The 19,725-nt window shown below is 45.5% G+C and overlaps 1 protein-coding gene across 1 annotated transcript in view; it reads right to left on the minus strand.

Moving 5' to 3' along the window:
- Window positions 1-19,725, minus strand: part of MYO10 (myosin X) — a 225,616-nt gene that overhangs the window by 98,066 nt on the left and 107,825 nt on the right. Inside the window, exons 9-18 of the mRNA XM_006895013.1 lie at window positions 16,022-16,151; window positions 12,876-12,994; window positions 12,542-12,688; window positions 11,632-11,732; window positions 11,442-11,508; window positions 10,855-10,947; window positions 9,226-9,294; window positions 8,954-9,036; window positions 4,326-4,434; window positions 1,139-1,219 (exon numbers count right to left, since the gene is read on the minus strand). Coding sequence (XP_006895075.1) covers window positions 1,139-1,219; window positions 4,326-4,434; window positions 8,954-9,036; window positions 9,226-9,294; window positions 10,855-10,947; window positions 11,442-11,508; window positions 11,632-11,732; window positions 12,542-12,688; window positions 12,876-12,994; window positions 16,022-16,151 — 999 coding nt within the window. The remainder of the gene's footprint in view (window positions 1-1,138; window positions 1,220-4,325; window positions 4,435-8,953; window positions 9,037-9,225; window positions 9,295-10,854; window positions 10,948-11,441; window positions 11,509-11,631; window positions 11,733-12,541; window positions 12,689-12,875; window positions 12,995-16,021; window positions 16,152-19,725) is intronic.

Consider the following 19,725-nt stretch of genomic DNA (forward strand, 5'->3'; position numbering starts at 1 on the left):
CCCCCACCCCAATGCCAGCCTCATTCTACAACAGTGGCATTAAAAAAAAAAGGGGGGGTGTGATGTCTTGATTATGTGGCCACTTTTACAGAAAAGACAGGTTACCTTTCACACTACTAAAACAGGCGCGGTATTGGGAATGAACTTGTTGGAGATTTCTGTCTCACACAGTAATCTCATCCATACAAATACCAAAATCTGATCACTGCACCTCACAGTAAAGGCACAAACCAAACTGATTCCTCTTTATGAAAAAGCACCCAATCCCATCTTTCTAGAAGACCGATTCTGTACGAGAATGCGGTTAAACCAGTAATGAGAAGTCACAGTGACTGGAAATCAAAGGTGGCACCTATAATCAGCAAGGTGACCGGAATCGAACCCAAGCCTCTTGGTAGCATAATCGGGTCACACTTCGTAGGAGGATCACACTTTCATGCTGTCCATGCTTGGAACCACATGAACTTCAACTCACTCCACTAGGAGCCAGTGTGCCATAAAGCCTCGGCTTCCCCAAATGAGACTGTTACCCCACTTTAGAGTCTCATGTGTCCAGTGAGAAGGGGGCATTAGAAAGCTGCGGTCCCGTAGTCCCCTGGACTTTACAGTGCAGGACAACAGCCTTATAAGAGGTTCCAGCAGATCACAGCCAATGCTTCAGAGCACTTAAAATGCAGTGTTACTCCTTGGAATCCTATTTTACAACAAAGCGAGACAAAACAATACACAAGTATCAGACACACACACACACACACACACACACACACACACACACACACTCTCACTCACTCACTCTCTCCCTCTCCCTCTCTAGAGAAGAGACAGCCATGATTTCTTCTTCAGAAAGGTCTGCCAATCAAGCTTAATCGGGGATTTTGTACCGAATGCTCTAAACATTTGAAGGCTTCAAAAAGTTTTGGTGGCATTTTTTTTAAACAACCAATTTCTCTAAAATGTAATAACATCACCAAAAGCAGCTGAACAGAACCAAGCGGCAGAGAGGACTTGTCCAGTTAATGCTGAACTAGAGTAACTCCAGACACTTTTCCAACCAGTCACAGGGCAAGCGCGTAAGGGAGTCACCAGCCCGGCCGGCTGCGTCCTCACGCTTCTGGTCCAAGAGCTTCAGCAGTCTTACCTTCTGCACGTTTGGCTTGATACAGCGAACAAAGAAAGGGTTCGAGGAGCTCAGCGTGGCCATCAAGGAATGCAGCGAGTCCTGGGGAAGGAAAAAGAAGATTTCTGATTTCATCTCCTAGGGCGTATGCTGTTCCTTCTGTCTCTCAAAACCCTAAGCACTTCCCAAGAGACTCAGCCACCGAAAAGAAAACTGCGTAAACCCAGCACTAACAGTCAAGACTGTCTTTCAACGATGCTATTCTGATAGAAAACGAACTAAACGACAATGCAACATACTGTCACGTAAGTCATTTTGCAGTGTGCAAAAGCAATTTACCATTCTTCATGCTGACACCGCTTTTTACAAAACAACAAAACCCCCCAAATATTCTGCCTAATAACAAAAACACCCCTAGAATATTTACTGCTTAGCACAGACATGCAGGAGAGTATCTGCCCTCTTGCTATTGCTGTGTGCTGTCCAGTCAGAACCGAATCACAGCAGACCCTCCAGTGGGTTTTCAGAGACCCATCCTTCTCACACAGAGCAGCTGGTGGGTTTGAACGCTGTACCTTTGGGAATGCAGTGCCCATCTTATCAGTAGGCCACCAGAGCTCCCTCTTATTGTACTTACTCTTAATTCAGCGTTTCTATAGAGATAGGAACCTACAGCAGGACTTGATGTCCCTGTGTGGTCAAAGTGCTCAACTGCTAATTCAAAGGTTGATGGTTTAAGTCTACACAGAGAACACTAGGAAGAAAGGCCTGGTGCTCAATTTCTGGAAAGCCAGCCATGGAAAACCTGGTGGAGCTCAGCTCGACTCTGGCGTGGGGGGTCCTAAATAGGATGAGCTCTGGAGATAGTGCTGTTTTGAGGAAGCCAGCGATTCTCTGGTCCTAGATACATAATCCCTCACGGTCTTCTCCAAATCAGCAGACATGACTGAGGCTGAAGACCAGTCACTACAGTACTATCTTTTCTCTCTCTTCTCCTTTGTTCCTTTTAAATCATGGAGAATTTTTCCCATGGAGTACAGCCGACACACCCTTGCCCTGAGTCTCGGTTCCTGGTCTGAGCATTCCCAGCCCTCATCCTAGACATCGGGGTAGCATCACCTGCCACTATTTCCATGTGCATTGCTAACGGATACATGGTTTAACACTGTAAAATCCACACGTGTGACCACAACGGCACCATGCCTCAAACAACAGAACAATTCTTTAAGATCATTGGGACAATTTTTCAACCGTCTCAGACAATGCAATGGGTGGCATGTAAGTCTCTTAAGTCTCTTTGAATCTACTGGTTTTCTTTCTACTCTTCCTCTCCTGACCATTTTTTATTTGTTTGTTTGATTTTTGTTAAAGTAACTGCATTGTTGGGTACTGTCAGTTGGAACCAACCCACAGATGACCCTCCTGCGGATTTTCCCCAACGGTAGCTATCTCTAACCCTGCGTTGAGAGTCACTTCTCTGAAAGTTGAACGTCTTACAGATAGTAAACTGTGCTGGTGGTCCCGGCCCTTCTGATTTGGTTCCCGCTCAGTGCCTTATAGGACCTTGGCCAGCTGGGCCAATCTGGAGACTCCACAGGGCTCCGGAAAACACAGTGCACAGTTCTGCCTTCACACCCCTTTGCCTAGTGCATCTCCCTAGAAGGTCCACCAGCTTTGATCCATTCCCATTTTTCTCCATCAAATTTAAATCCTACTTGTCTACAAAGCCTTGCAGACATCAATCTCCAGGCGACAACGACTTTCTAGAAAAAGCAGACAGAATGTCTCCAGTGGGAGATGAAGAGCCTAGGCTTTAAGAATGACAAACAGGTTCATATCCTCGCCTCTGTGCTCTCAGGGATTGAGGGGGTTTCTAAATCTCCACTGCATCAGCTGCAAAGTGGAAACAATTATATAGAGTCGTAAGCTGGTGTGAGGCATAAATAGATAACGCTAAAAAAGTGATTAGTTCAACTCCTGGCACATAAATAAGGATCTGTAAGTGCTGGCTATTCCTCTTGTCTATCTGGGTCCTGTGTGCCACACTGGTGGATAAATCCTGGCACATAAATAAGGATTTTAAGTGCTGGCTATTCCTCTTGTCTATCTGGGTCCTGTGTGCCATGCTGGTGGGTACATGGGTCCCCTCCTACAACACACCACTCTGGACCTTGCAGAGCACTAGATACCAGTCTCTCATCTGAGAGGAGCTACGTGGAAGAGACCTCCCAGAAGAATTTCTTAGATGTCTGCTCGCTGATGAGCCTCCCCTCCGGCTTCCCGTCACGCTAAGATTTCCTGAGGGGAAAGCCAAGCGGGAACGTCAGGGAAATGGTCTGTGTTCACTCCAGCTTGAAACTCCACAAAATGCTTTCATGTTTACACTGCAAACATAAACGCTCCTCCAGCTCCCTCTTTCTGAACATCTGGACGAGGTAGGCCGCATCAATCATGTCCACGGCCCACAGCTGTCATTCCTAGACATGACAATGTAAACACAGCTGGGAAAGGGCAAAAATCCAGAGAGGGGAAGACAGTCACCCTACTCTCACAAAAACCTCTAAATTCACACCAGACGGAGGAAGAAATTAATAAACCGCTCAATTTACACCTATACATTTACACAGATAGAGGAGGCAATGAATCCTATTTTCATACGAACGTCTACATTCACACCAGCGCGACCCCCAAAAGGCCAAACTCACCCTTCCGAAGAATGGGTTTTGCCCCAGTTTAGAGTAAGTAGCTTGCTAAAAGTATACTGCTTTGTACAAAAGAACTACCACGTTCTCCTCTTTCAGAACAAGGATGTGTGTTTCATTTCAAGAGTTGTTGTGTACGGTTGAGTGGACTATGACTCATAGTGACCCAATGCTCTATCCTGAGCTAATCTCACTGTCTCTGACACACCTACCCTCATTACCCCAGTTACTGTGTGAATCCATCTCATCTGGGGTCTTCCTCTCCTGTGCTGTCCCTCCACCCTTAAGGATGACAGCCTTCTGCAAAGACTGGTCCCTCTTGGCAACATGGCCAAAGTCTGTAAGATGAAGTCTCAAAATTATTTTCCAATTTCAACAGAACTATCATGTTTAAAGGCAAGATATAAAAAGCAGAGTATGCTGAGGCGCTCATAGGAAGCCAAGCCCTCTCTGGTCCTGAGCCCCGGCGGGAGCGTCAGCCCCTCGGGGCCACTGTGGTCACTCACCTTGAACTGTGAGCTGACCGTGGGCCGCCGGTGCTTGCTTCCGCACTTGAGGGTGTCCTGGCTACTGCGGCTGGAGACGTGCTCAAATAGGTCATAGATGAAGTCGAACCTGCGAGAGGAAGGAGGCGGCGGCTCGCGGGGTGTGCACACCCCATCATTAACTGCTGGAGGACTGTAATTATGCAGCATTTTCCCACTGATAATTGAAAGTAATACTCTGAGGTTTGGAAGAGTCGAGATAGCTCCCGAAGGTTTCAAACCCAGCACTGCCAAAGGGCTGCAGGCACTGAAAAAACACCCACGTCCTGACGTGCTGAACTACGCTGAGGAGCAAGGCACGGGTGACAGTGGCTCAAGGTGGGACCCCACTTAGAAGCGCTGTGTCTTCTAGAGACTCACATGAGCTTCCATGCTCCTTGTCTGTCTAAAAAAGCTACATTCACTGTCATCGAGTCAATTCCAACTCATAGGAACAGAAGCACACAGTGGAACTGCCCAATGACTGTAACCTTTAGGAAAGAGAAAGGGAAACAGACTCCCTTATCCTCCACCCTGTGGGGCGGCTGGTGGGTTCGAACTGCTGACCTCTGGTTAGCTGCGGAACACTTTAACCACTTTGTGGCAGGCCTCCTTCTACCGACAGATGAGAGATATTACCCATTCTGCCCATCACACAGAACTTGTAAAAGTTCAACCAGGTAACAGAGCTGCATTACCGAGGCTCATTCACGCTGGAATGTGACAACCCAGGGTTCAAATCCTAGCTCTGTCACTTTCTAGCTGCGCTATGTGGAAAGATGCTGGACCTCACTGTCAGCCTTGGTTTCTCCTTCTGAGAAATATGGGAGTAATTTCAAAATTTTCCCCATAGGGCTACAGTTGTAATGTGCTGTCGAGTGGCTGTGACTCACAGAGACGCTATGTACAACAGCTCTGAACCCTGCTCTATCTTACCCAATTTCATTGTTTCTGACATATCTACCCCCAATACCCCAGTCACTGAGTCAATCCATCTCACCCAGGGTCTTCATCTCTTGCACTGTCCCTCCACCCTCCCAAGCATGGTGTCCCTCTCCAAGGACTGGCCCCTCCTTGCAACATGTCCAAAGTATGTCAGACGAAACCTCAGAATCCTTGCCTCCATGGTGCCGCCCAGCTTCACCCTCTCCAAGACAAACCTGTTCGTTCTCTTTGCAGTCCATGGTATATTCAACACTCTTCTCTAGCACCACAGCTCAAAGGCATCAATTCTCCTTCTACCATCCCTAGTCATCGTCCAGCTCTCTGATGTACAGTAAGCATGAAATAAAAGCATGCAAAGCAAAAGGCTGAAAGTGAAGCCTGGTATGCAGTGAATGGCGACCCATGTGTGGTTGGGATGCTAAAAACTGTGCCACCAGCGTCTCAAGTACCAGCAAGGTCACTCGTAGTGGGCAAACTGAGCTGGGAAATGTGGAGCATCAGAGAGAGAGAGCGGTAGAGAGAGAGAGAGATGGAGAGAGAGGGGGGGAGGAGAGGGAGAAAGGGAGGGGGGAGAGAGAGAGGAGAGAGTAGAGAAAGGGGGAGGGGGAGAGGGGGACGGGGGTAGAGAGTAGGGGGAAGGAGACACTGACTGAGGGAGAATGACTGACACAGTGATACAAGGACTGACACATGACACAGTGACAATGGCTCCGGCACAGTAGAGACTGTTGCGGACGGCACAGGCCTGGGCAGGGGCTCACTCTGTTGGACCTGGGTCCCTGTGAGCTGGAGCTCACCTGAAGGCACTCAACAACAAGCTCACACCACTCCCTCGGCTCCAAACCCACACCTGCCTGAGAGGGAGGCCGAACACCTGGGCACTTCCTGGTCCTCCCTTCCCAGCCCACAGACAACACCTGGGCAGCAGCACGTCTCAGACCCACTGCGTGAGCTCCCTGCACTCCGTGCCCCACGGGTACAGCGTTTTCTACAAATCCAGAGTGTGTGGCAATGCTGCACACAGCATGGCTACCAAAGCCACCCTCCAAGAGTATGTGTTCACCTGCTTGGCTGTGTCACATTTCTGTAATTTTCACATTATTTCAAACGAATATTTTTTTAAATTTTTTAATTGTGATTTTTAACAAAAGTGTAGAGAACAGCTGGATTTTTCATTCATTATTGATGCACATTTCACTCCCTACCCACCTAGTTTGCTTTTAAAAAAAGATACATTCATCATTGTATAATTTCCAAATAAAACACACATCTAACAGACTATGCAAAAAACAATTCAAAATCAACTGCCGCTGAGTCAGTGCCAACTCATAGCAGTGTCCCAATGGGTGTCCAAGCCCGGGAGGCTTTATGGGAGGAGGTTACCCAGCTCTCTGGTTAGGACCAGCTGGTGGGTTTGAACTATTGACTTTTCAGGGAGCAGCTCAACATGCAATGCACTGTGCTACCAGAGGTCCTTTTTAATAAACTCCAGTGCAGTAGTTTTTACATGCACTGGGAAGAAAGAAAAAAAAAAAAAAAAAGAAAAAGGTAGGGGGAAGTCAAGTTATTGTTTGAAATATTCTCTTTTATTGCTGTGGTCTGGAATTGAACCACCAATATTTCCCAGATGTACCTGCACTAAAATGTTTTATTTTGTTACAGATTCACCATGGGTCTGACACAAACACTGAAACTGATTTTTCAAGGACAGGCCTTTTTTTTACCTCCTTGTTTACCTCCACCATCCCTATTCAGTCTGTATACTGAGAAAATAATGCAGGAATCTGGGCTCTCCGAAGAGGAACATGGCATCAAGTTCGAAGGGAGGTGACATAGCAACCTTGCCTGCAGGAAATGAAGACCTGAGGCACTTACTGACGATCACAGATTACAGCCTTCAGTGTGGATTCCACCTCAACACTAAGAAAACAAGATCCTCACAGATGGACCAGCCGGCACCATCACAGATGGAGAAGTGATTGAAGTGATCGATTCATCTTACTTGGATCGACCATCGACTGTCATGGAAGCAACATTTAAGAATTAAAGCATATTACATATTGATGCCTTTGTACTATGGTATTGGCAAAGATTACAGACTATACAGGGATTGCCATGTACAAAGAAGTATGCCTTGTGAAAAATAAGAGTTAAATTATTCCTTAGAATTCTGAGGAGAGTGAGGTTTTATCTCCCAGCTTTTGGACATGCTGTCAGGAGGGGCCAGCACCTGGAGCAGGATGTCATGCTCGGGAAAGCAGAAGATTGGCAAAAAAAGAGGGAGACTCCCAAAGGACAGGCTGACGGAGGGGCTGCAGTAACCAACTCAGGCCCAGCAACACTGTGAGGGTGGCCCAGGACGGGGGATTCTGCTCTGTGTTGTACACGGAGTCGTGATGACAGGGAACTGACCTGAGGGCGTCTAACAACAGTATCGGGGTTCACACGTGGAACAAGAAACTGATACAATCTGAACATTCTAGCAGATTTACGGGGTGCTTATTTTTCAGGACATTTCTTGGTAAGTAGAGGCATGGCTCTGATGGCCTAGGGGTTGGGGGCTGTGCTGCCAAGCCAAAGGCACATGTTCAAATCCACCAACTGCTCTGTAGGACAAAGATGGGTAATCTCCTCCTGTGAGATGTGCTGCCTCTGAAAACCCGCCGGAGGGTCAGCTATGAGTCGGTTCTGACTTAACAACTGTAGGTAGAAACATGTGGTCCTAAAAATCTGGTGGCCGAGTGGTAAGAAACTGTGCCGCAATCCTAAAGGCATGTGGTTCGAATCCACCAGCTGCTCCGCAGGAGAAGGATGGACAGATCTCCTCCTGTGAGATGTACTGTTTCTGAAAACCCGCTGGAGGGTCAGCTATGGGCTAGTTCCAACTCGATGGTACACAACAACAACAACAATATCCGTTTAACTGTAAAAGCCATGTAAGCAGAATGCTTGCTGGGGAGAAAGCCGGATACCATGATTAAGATCTCAGAGTCCCAAACAAAACCAACCAGGTCACCACCCTCTCAGACTCACGAACCATTAGGTTTCAGACAAATCACTTAACTGCTTCGAGCCGCAGTTTCTTCATCTGCAGAATGGGATTAGAAATGGCACTTACCTCCTGCAGAATTTCTATAAGGACTAGAGGTAATTTGTGAAGCCTCTTCTTAGAAGGGCTGTGAAGTACCAGGGCGTTGCTCCTGACTGTACAGAACCCCGCTGCTCCGGCTCCCGCCCCACCACACCCCTGCTGTACCTACGGCCCCTGCCTCAACCCCTCTTATTACGGTACCTAGAGCTACAATGAATTATTTTCTGTCTTAGTGTGTGATGAATTACCATTCACAGAAGATTTTAAACCAAGTTTCTTTCTCCATTTGAGAATGAACAGAACTGGTACAAATATTGATCCACTTGCTAATTACTTCTCTAAGGAGGTGCAGTCAAGCTAATGACTAACTAATCAAAGGTGAAGTAGTCAAGGCTTCCGCTCCTAACCAGGAGGTCAGTAGTTTGAATTCACCAGCTGCTCTAAGGAAAGATGATGAGGTAATCTGTACAGATTACAGCCCTGGAAACCTTACGGGCCAGTCCCACTTTGTGTGGTTGGGTCTCAGGGCCAGTGGCCGAGGATGTGGGCTTGGTTTTCGAGGGAGACCACTCACCGGCTTTCTCTCAGGAGGTTGAGGAGGTCATCTCGAAAGGTGTCTCTGTTCTTCTCCAAGATCCCCCGCACGTCATAGTGTACCTTGTTTTAAAAACAAAACCGAGAGTGGAAAGGGAAATGAGAGAACAGTGCAGACCGGAGCAATCCCTCTCACAGCTACAGCAACCCCCCAGACACTAGCTCGGCACACTGGGAACTGGCTGTGACGAAGACACTGCCTTTCTGCAGGTCTGTGGGGGCCCCCCCAGAGCATTACCCCTAACAAGTTACCTCTCCAGCGTAGTGTTTCACGCCAAAATTGTTGACTGCTACTCGGGGCTTCACGTAAAAGTGGTTGTTCTAGAAACAAAGGCAGAGACTTCATTTCACTTTCCTGTTTCCATGGGCCTGCCTACAGTGAAAATGAAACACGACAGACGGGGAACACAGTCTCCTCCTTCTCGGGCACAACAGCTAGTGGGTTCAAACCACAGCCTTTTGTGGTTAGCAGCTGACTGCTTTAGCCACTGCATAACCAGAGTCACGACAGAAGGATGATGTTATGTGCCATCAAGTTGCCTGCAAACCATAACGACCTTATGTACAGCAGCTCTGAACCCTGCCCTGTCCTGAGCCAGTCTCATTGACTCTGACACACCAACTGCCATCACCCCAGTTACTGTATCAATCCATCTCATCCAGGGTCTTCCTCTCCTGTGCTGTCCCTCCACCCTTCCGAGCATGATGTCCTTCTCCAAGGACAGGTCCCTCCTGGCTATGTGACCAAAGTATGCGAGACAAAGCTTCAAAATCCTAGCCTCCAAGGAGAAACTTGGTTTTACTGTCTCTAAGACAGACCTAATTGTTTTCTTGGAAGTCCATGGTACGTTAAAGACTCTTCTCCAGCACCACAACTCGAAGGAATTGATTCTTCTTCTATCATCCTTACTCACTGTCTAGACCCCTGATGCATAGTAAGTAACTGGGAAGACCATGGCCTGGATCAGGCACACCTTAGTCTCTAGACTGACATCATTCTTCTCAGTACTCTGAAGAGGACCTTGAAAGCAAATTTACCTAACACAATTCATGTTAAACAGTCTACATTCTGTTCTGATGAACGAAGTCTGAACATATTCTGAGAAGTAGCCCATAGTTTTTCAGCTTACCTTCAACAGAGGAATTTGGTTTGGAGGAAAAAAAAAGAAACAAAAACCAAAACAGAAAAATAAAAAAACACCTCAATGTAGGTGATACAGCAGGACCAGCAGCTCTGAAATACCTTGTAAGTAATCTCAATTTACTAACAAAATTGCTATTTTCAATAGCCTCACAGGCATTTGAGAGTAGGACAATAACTAAGAAAAACTGAAGAACTGATGCTCTTGAACTGTGGTGCCAGAGAAGAATGTCTACTATAACGTGGACTGATAAAAGAGAAAACACATCTTAGAAGAAGAAAGGTTAAATGCTGTTAGATGTGAGAATGGTGGTGCCTCGTCTTCCACACTTTGAACATGCAGTCATGAGGGACCCAGGGCCCTAAGATACGCCCCAGGAAGCTAAACGTCAATGAAAGAAAGACGTGTCTCAAGCAGACGGCTGGTGTGGTGTCTGCGGCAACGGTCTATAGCACAGCAGTGTCTGTGGGGATGGAGCAGGACCAGGGGGCATCTAACAGAAACAGCAATCTTTAATATTTATTTTTGCGTGTGTACTGTCAAATCGGATCTGACTGGTACTGGAGAAGATTGTCCCTCCTTCCCCGGCAGAGAATCTGGTGGATTTGAACCATGAGCCTCTGGGATTGCAATGCAGCTTCTTGCCACTAGGCCACCAGAACTCCCCTATAGAAACAGAAATCTTAACCCACAGACCCGCTCGGCTGCCAGAACAAAGAATCCCCAGGGTAGGACATACAGCGTGTTGATTGTGTAACTTCTCCAACAAGGTGCTGTCGGTGGCCTGGGGGAAGTGGCTTTCTTCGTTGATAAGGGCCAAGAGGCCAAGTTTCTAGAACAGGAAAGATTCAGAAGTCTCCATGAATTGCAAGTTAAACGAACGCCGTTCAAACATTTTCTTTTAAGCTCCCTTCCTGCCTAATCTCTTATCAAGTTAAGTGGTTTATGGGACGTGCTACTGAGGAATCCAGTGAATTCAAAGAAATTAAAAATCTACACCCCTACTTGCAATTTTGTAATGCATATGATTGGCAAACCTCCTGTTGGCACTGGGAAGGCGTCTGATGCCAAGTGAAATCTAGGTGAAGCCAATTCGCACATGTGGATTCTGAAATACAGACTCCGATGAAACAATGAAGTCTGAAGAGGCCAAGGATTTAAATCCAAACCCTCACATGAACATTTGTGTTTCCAAACGGCCCATTGTGTTAGAAACTGTTCACAGCTTTGATGTGCGTGTTCGCACAAGCTGCTTTGTTTCCTTAACGATGAATCAGCTCAGCTGGCGACCCCAGGGACCAGAGCCAGGCTCTGACAATACGCTACCTTCTCAATCAAGTCGAGGCATTCCCCGTTGTCAATCCAGTCAATATCTTCCCACACTAATCCTTCCCTGTGGAAAAAAAGAAGCTGGCAAACTCAGTGCAAACCTGACTTCCAAGCAATCTCCTCTCACTGCCGGTTTAAGGACGCAAACAAACAAAAATGAAATGGAATGGAATTCCACGAATGTTACCTGCTATATTCCAGTTGTTCTAAGGAAAAAATATGCTTGTTGAAATATTCCTGAAGCTTCTCATTTGCATAGTTTATATTGAACTGCTCAAAGTGGTTAACCTAAGGGAGAAAACAGTCAACAGGTGGGTTGTGTTGTGGTTTTTTTTTCTGTTTCATTGCTATTTTTTGCATTTTCCTAAATCCTTTTTTCACTGTGTCTGTCAACAGGAAATAAAAATTTAAAAAAAACCCCTATAAATACTTACAATCAATTAAGACAAATTTACAAAAGATTTTAACTATTTTTTCCTATTTGATCAATGTGGTTTTCACTGGTTGCTTTCATCAGAAATAGTATAGGACATTGATAGAGAGATGAGGTCCATTTCTTCTGTTACACTTTAACGAGATGAGTTCTATATTTTCACAGCATCCATTTTGAATTGCAAAAGTTTAATTTGTATTTATTTCACAACTTGATAGTATTAATAACATTAAAACAGTATAATTATAAATGTTACTATACAACACTCATGATTAGGTATTATTGTCACGACATGAGTCCAGAACGAAGGCTGCACAGTGGAGTGGACATGGGGGGGTGGGGATTGTTTAACAATGGAAGAATTTTTCTTTTACTTTTCAAAGAAGAATGAACTGGAGGGGAAGGGTGGGCAGGGAGAAAAGTGTAACAATGAATTAATGGAAATCCAAAATCTCTGTAAATTTTCATTAAAATTAAGAATAATAAAAAATTTAAAAAACAGGTGTTTTTCGTATCATCACTGATATGTAGAAAGAGAAAAGAAAGGGTGAAAAAAAAATAACCCCCAGGAAAAAAAAGATCAATGTGTATTTCCAGAGATGTGTCTACAGCAGCTGACAAACGTAAGACAAGAAAGTAGAGGACCTACTTTTCTGAAACATACCTCAAAGTTTTCAAATCCAAAGATGTCGAGAATGCCAATGGATTTGAAGTCATCTTTGCCTTTGATCCTGCTGTTAATCTTCTTAATTACCCACTCGAAGCATCTCGAATAAAGTGCCATGGCCAAGGAGTCCCTGCTGTCCACTGCCTGGGGGTGAGGAGAAGGAGACTTCAGGATGTCACCGGCCAACAGCTGCGGGGGCAGCAAGCCCATCCTGACCTGCGTGGGTCAGAGGAGGCACCGAACAGGGGAGCCAACGATTGTCCAATTTCATGTCAGTAACCAGGTGCTATCTGGTCTCCGAGAGGTCCCTGGCTGATGGCCGAGTGCGTACCTGCTGGACACTGAGGGGCGTGAGGATCTCTTCTCCCCTGAGGACCATTGATCTCTGGGTCAGCGCGTCTGTGAGCTGTGTTGAGTCGAGGCCCAGTAACTCCGCAGACCTGCCCAGAGCTGGCGATGAAGGAGAGGACAGGTGAGGACCCAGAGCCCCCGACAAAGATTCTTTAAAACTTGGAAATGCACTTTTTAAACACAAAAATATTTATTTTAATAGGCAATGTGTTTATTACAATTATTTTTTCCTCAATTTTTTTATTATTAATTTTAATGAAAATTTACAGAGACTTTTGGATTTCCATTCATTCATCGTTGTACTTTTCTAAGTAAAAGAAAAATTCTTTCCTTGTTTTACAATCCCTCCCCCCAGGTCCACTCCACTATGCAGCCTTCATTCTGGACCCGTCATGACAAAAATACCTAATCACATATCCCTTTTAAACAGTTTTCTCCCTCATCTGTTTCAATGCAGTATATATTATTTATCCCATCTTCTTCAGTCTGTCCCCCAACCCTGATGTCAGTGTCGTTTTACAACAGTGGCACCATGCAGTATTTGTCCTTTGGTGACTGAGATATTTCACTCAGCATAATGTTCTCCAGGGTCACCCATTTGGAATACTATTGCATGAGTTCCTTGTTTTTCAATGCAGCATAGTATTCCATTGTGTGAATACACCAGAGCTTCTCTATCCATTCATTTGTTGATGGGCACTTAGGTTGTTTCCAACTCCTTGCTATTGTGAACAAAGCCATGATAAACATGGGTGATAAGCTTGGGTGGCAGTTATGGTCTCTTTGGGGCATATTTTTATGTGAATTAAGTGTTTATAAAGTACATCAAACGTCAATTTCTAACATGGTTAGCACTGGCAGAGTAATAATTCACACACACACAAAAGCTCTTTGGGGCCTGGGGTCCTGCTGCTGTTTAAGGATATTGAGAGATTTTACACTGCACCTTGCCCTAGACTCGCTGGATGAGGTCCCAAATGACTGTCCTTATTGTTGTTAGGTGCTGTAGGGTAGAGAGTGACTCCCAGCAACCCTAAGAACAACAGATCTGAACGCTGTCCTATCCTGCCTCATCCTCACAGGCCCTGACACACTGACGTCCACTGCTGCGGTCACTGTATCGATCTACCTGGTGGAGGGTCTTCCTCTCTTTCGACAACTCTCCACCTTTGAATGCCAAATGACACATGACTGCCGTCAGACATCTTTAAACCCGGAATTCAGTTTTACTGAGGCACAAATGGAGACTTGTACACCAGTATTTATAACAGCGTCACTCACCATCACAAGAACAAGGAAACAGCCCAAATGCCCAAACATAATAGAATGGATTGAGAAATGATGGTACATTCAGACAGTGGAGTACTATGCAGGACGCAGGAGCAATGATTTTGTAAATTACTACCTAATACGGGAGGGACTGGAGAGCATTACGCTGGATGAACTAACTCAATCTGTATAAGACCATTATTGTAGAATGAGTACAAGGATCCAAGGGTGTGTGTGTGTGTGCTTAATTATAAGATCACACAATTTGATGGGTGGAGGGAGGGGTGGGTAAAGGAAAGAGGAAAGATCAAGTATGAAAAACAATGTATATGAATTTAACAAGTATAAAAAAAATAAAAAGGAAGAATTAAAAAATAAATCAGCTTCTATGGATGCAGTATGTGGTTGTTAGGGGCTACGAACCTGGGAGGGGTACAAGAAGAACTGGGTGTTAACCATCATGCCAGGTCATCTTCTCAATGAGGTTATGTATTGGGGGTGGGGGTGAGGGGACTTCCCTGGCTGTTAGTCTTTCAGGAAAAAACCAGGGAGGCTTATCTGCCAATCCCCAATATTTTTCAACATCTATCTTTTCTTGCTCAGACTGCCACTTTAAAGCATTTCCCTACTTTCTCAGTAAAGAGGTAAACACAGTCACTATCCCAGTCAATGGCTATTCACACTTTGACCTGTATTACCTCACATTTCCTGTCAGAAAAGTGAAAACTCTCTAGCTCTTGCACTAGGAAGAGAAATATATAGATCTTGAATAAAGTATTTATTTATATAAATAAAATCTATCTATCTATCTATCATCTATCTTTGGAAGCAAGAGTGGCATCCACTTACTAACATGCCTCCGGAAACTCTATGAACTTTGATAAATGTCAATGGTTGTAGAGGGGCTTCAGGCCTTTTGTTCACGTGGTCACTATGAGCTGTGCTCGACTCAAAGGCAATCAAAAACAACAACACATATTTTGAAGAGTGGGAATCTCAGAGCACTTAATTGTGCTCATAGTAGAAGCCCAGACCTAGACCAAGAGGCAGCTGTGTAAACAGAGCGAGGGAACAGTACATGGTATAAAACGAAGAAAGGAGTGAGTCCATCAGGATTGTATTTTCTCTCCGCAGCTGTAAAGGGGAAGAAAACTTTCTCTGGACATAGCCATGGAATCAATGGTTGAGTTCTTGCAGCCAACATACTCTCAATCACCAAACTCTGCAGTTACCGTAGATACAGACAGTTCATAAATGAACAGGTGTATTCAGGCAGTCTCCTCCCATGCGATTAACTAGCAGCTTCTGAAAACCCGCTGGAGGGCCAGCTATGGGTCGGTTCCGACTCTGTGGCACACAACAACATTCCAATACAATTGTATTTACATGTTTCCTAACCCTCTGTGCTGGTCTTCCAGAGATCCACACTAAATCAACTACAGTAGAGGCACAGGAATTGTTGAGGACACGGCAATGTGAGAATAACCATTTAGTCATTCCATGAACCGCATTCCTGGCCCCTCACAACATTATCATGAAACCCTCCTTTTTCCCTCTGAGGACTGAAAATGGTAAACTGGTGCTGCTACTCACTGAGCAAGGAATGAGCATGGCGCTTAGTGGGGGCTTACTGAAAAGGAATGGTGCTGCCAGTGCAAAGGTACGTGGTTTGAATCCACCAGCTGCTCCAAAGGAGAAAGATGGGCAATCTCCTCCTGTGTGATTTACTGCCTCTGAAAGCCCCTTGGAGGACCGGCTATGGCTTGGTTCTAACTTGTTGGGACACAACAACAGGAAGCAGGGAAAGGGTTTTAGGAGAGGGAGAGACGCGGGAGAGACAGAAAGAAGCAATCTTACCTGTTTTGAAAGAGACCTGTGCCCCGCCAGCAGTGATAAACTCTATGTTCCCGAGGTGTAATATACCAGCGAGCAACCTCAAGACTTCCCGGACCTCCTCCTTGCTGAACTGCATCACTTCCATCGCCGTCTAGAAGACATTCATTTCACTTTTCAATACTCCAATCAAACTTTTACAAAGCCAACTGGTTTCTTATTCAACTATTCAGACACATTTTGCTTTGCTTTATACAATGTGAATGACAATGCCCACAACATAACACTTTACTCACTCCTGCCCTGTGAGTCTCATTTCCATGAATCCATGTAGCCTAGCCATTCCTGTCTTCAGGGCCTCATCCTCCAGCAAATGCTGCTCTTTGGCTCTACGTGGCTCTAAGGCATGGGTGATTCTCTGGTGTCACCTGACAGGACTGCCTACTAGTTGGCTGAAAGTGGAACCACAGAGGTGAGTTTTGTTCTAGGTTCAAATGGTGTGCACTTCATTTTTTAATGGTGTTTTTCAGACTGATAGTGATAAAAACACTCATAATTCAATTTATAAAAACCTGTATTGTCTCAAGGTAAAGCGGCAACTACATAATGGCTCACTTTTTAAAAGATCAAAGAGTTTATTTACACAGGCGTATATGAGCTGTGGTGCTGGAGAAGAGTATTGATTGTATCATGGACTGCCAAGAAAACAAACAGATTCATCCTAGAGAGGGTTAAACCAGAATACTCCTTGGAGGAGTACAGACTACTCCTGGGGCTTCGTCTGACATACTTTGGACATGTTATAAGGAAAGACAGGTCTTTGGAGAGGGACATCATGCTGGGTAGAATAGAGGGACAGTGCAGGAGGGGAAAACCCTCTATGAGGTGGACAGATTCAGTGACTGGGGTAATCGGGATGGGTGTGTCAGAGGCAATGCGACTAGCACAGGACAGAGCAGGGTTTAGGGCTGTTGTACATAGGGCCGCTATGAGTTGCAAACGACTCGATGGCACATAACAACAACAATATAAACCAAGCTGAAACCAGCTGCTAGCAAAGTGACACTGACAGGTACAGACCCCGCACACGTCAGAGCAGAGCTCTGCCTCACAGGGTCTCCTATGGGGGGTTTGGCTGCCTCTGGGTGGGTGTGGACCTCAGGCCTTTTGGTTGGTGATCAACTACATCAGCCATTTGTACCAGGGACTTCATACAGGGGAGAAATATCTATGGAACAGCAGAATGCTCAGAACTACAGAATGTGCGCAAATATCCCAGAAATGTTTATGAAAATTAATAAAATATAATTATAGAAAGAAAAACCAAACAGAAACCCCTCTAAACTATGTGCATGCCTCCACTTTTTTTTAGCTGAAATTTTAATGAACATTTATAGACACTTTGGATTTCCACTCATTCATTGTACATTTTCCTCCCTGCCCACCCCTCTCCCCAGTTGTTTTTTTCTCTTTGAAAAGTCAAAACAAAACAAAACAAACTTTCATTATTACACAATCCCCACCCCAGTCCACTCCACCACGCAGCTCTTATTCTGAACTCATCATGAAAATAATACCTAATCGTATATTCCTTTCAAACAGTTCTCTCCCTCATCTGTTTCAATGCAGTATACATTATTAATCCCCTCTTTTCTTAGTTCCCCCCCAACCCTGATGTCTGTCATGTTTTACAACAGTGGCACTATGCAGTATTTGTCTTATTGTGACTGAGGTATTTCACTCAGCAGAATGTCCTCCAGGGTCACCCATTATGAATAATAATTTCATGAGTTCTTTGGTTTTCAATGCAATGTAGTATTCCATTGTGTGAATATACCACAGCTTCTCTTTCCATTTGTTTGTTGGTGGGCACTTGGGCGGTTTCCAACTCTTTGCTGCTGTGAACAAAACCATGATAAACATGGGTGTGCATATTATCTGCTTGGGTGGCGGTTATGGTTTCTTTAGGGTCTATTCCCAGTAGTGGAATTGCTGGGTCAAATGGTATCTCTATTTACAACTTTTTGAGAAAGCGCCACATCGCTTTCCACAGTGGTTGCACCATTTTACACTCCCATCAACAGTGAATAAGAGTTCCAGTTTCTCCACATCCTTGCCAGCATTTGTTGTTTGCTGTTCTGTTAAAGTTTGCTAATCTTACTGGGGTGAGATGACATCTGCTAGTTGTTTTGGCATGCCCCCACTTTTATCAAGGCAGAAGTGCATTGTTAAGTTGTCCCAGTAATGACTAAGTTCACGTTCAGTTTAAGATGTTGCTGTGGAGCTGGAGGAGACACACAGCTGACCCTTCAGTGGGAGTTTGGAGGCTGTAAATCTCACCGGGGTGGGGGCGGGTGGGGGGAAACTGCTCATCTTTCTTTTGAGAACCTCCTGGGGGATTCGAACTGCCAGAATGGTGCCACCCCTGGGTTTGCAGAGCAACACCATACGGGCTACGCCACCACACCAGAGTGACAAGGACATGAGTAGGATGGAGTAATACTTTAACTCCAGGTATTAAAGTGTAGTGCCTTCACACACACACACACACACACACACACGTTGGGAGGTGGCTGCTATGTGTTTATTCCGGTGCACCTGGACTCAAGGTGACCCTCAGGAGCCCTGGTGGCTCTGTGGTTAAACATCTGGGTGCCAACAGAGAGGCAGACAACCTGAAGTGAGAGTCCACCAGCAGCTCCGTAGGAGGAGAGACACGGTACCCTGCCGCTGTGAAGATTTCACCCAAGGAAACCCCACATGGCAGGTCTGCTGGGTCCCTGAGGACCGCGACGGGTCACTGTGAGCGCTGGGTTAGGGCCCGTGCCTCCCAAGACACCCCAAAGTAAAACTCTGGGCCTTGTCTCAGTGGCTCCAAGAAGGCGGAATCAAATATTCTATAGGAATTCTACAGGCGCCCTGGTGATAAAGTGCATTTAAAATGTGACTTAACAGTCACCAGTTTGAATCCACGAGCCTCTCCGTGGGACAGAGATGGACAGAGTCTCCTCCTGTGAAGAATTACGCCCCTATCGATACAAGGTAGCCGAGCCAGAAATGCATCAACAGCAGTGAGCCTCAGAGACTTTACATGCCAGGGAGTCTGCAGATCCTTTTAGAAAAGATACTGACAGAAAAATCTAAACAGAAATTTGCTTTCCAGGCATTCATTTCATCCTAGCTTTTATTTTGCCGAAGGATTTGTAGTCTCACGGTGGCCCACGTGCCATCCTCTGGACAGTAGAAGGAAGCTAACAGAGTAACGAGAATCAACGACAGGAAGTCCTTACACAAGTCACTCAAGAAATTCACTGCCAGGAAAACCACCAACAGCTGACGGGGGTCTTCTAGCCAGCGGGTTTCTGAAGCTGCAAATATTTACAGAAGACTGCCTAGCTCTTTCTGAGTGGGCAGTGGGCAGATTCAAATCACTAACCTTCAGGTTAAGAGCCCTGTAAGTTACACACTTCACCACCAGGTATTTTCTGAATAATAATAAGTGAGATTCCTTCATTTTCCATTGTGATCTGCAAGCCTTGTCCTCATCAGAAGGTAAAAATTCAAGCACAACTTTTGGCCATATTGACAAGAATGTTCTAGAAGGAGAACTGGGGTCCCGGCTCAGTGCAATGACCACAGGAGACCAGGGAAAAGGAAGTCTTTCCCGGCTCTGAGAGGAAACCACTTAAATATGTGAAAAGTTTCATTTCTTTACAAGGGCAAGAAAA

Source organism: Elephantulus edwardii, unplaced genomic scaffold, assembly GCF_000299155.1.
Source record: "Elephantulus edwardii isolate Elephantulus edwardi_28Jun2011 unplaced genomic scaffold, EleEdw1.0 scaffold00153, whole genome shotgun sequence".
Lineage (NCBI taxonomy): Eukaryota > Metazoa > Chordata > Mammalia > Macroscelidea > Macroscelididae > Elephantulus > Elephantulus edwardii.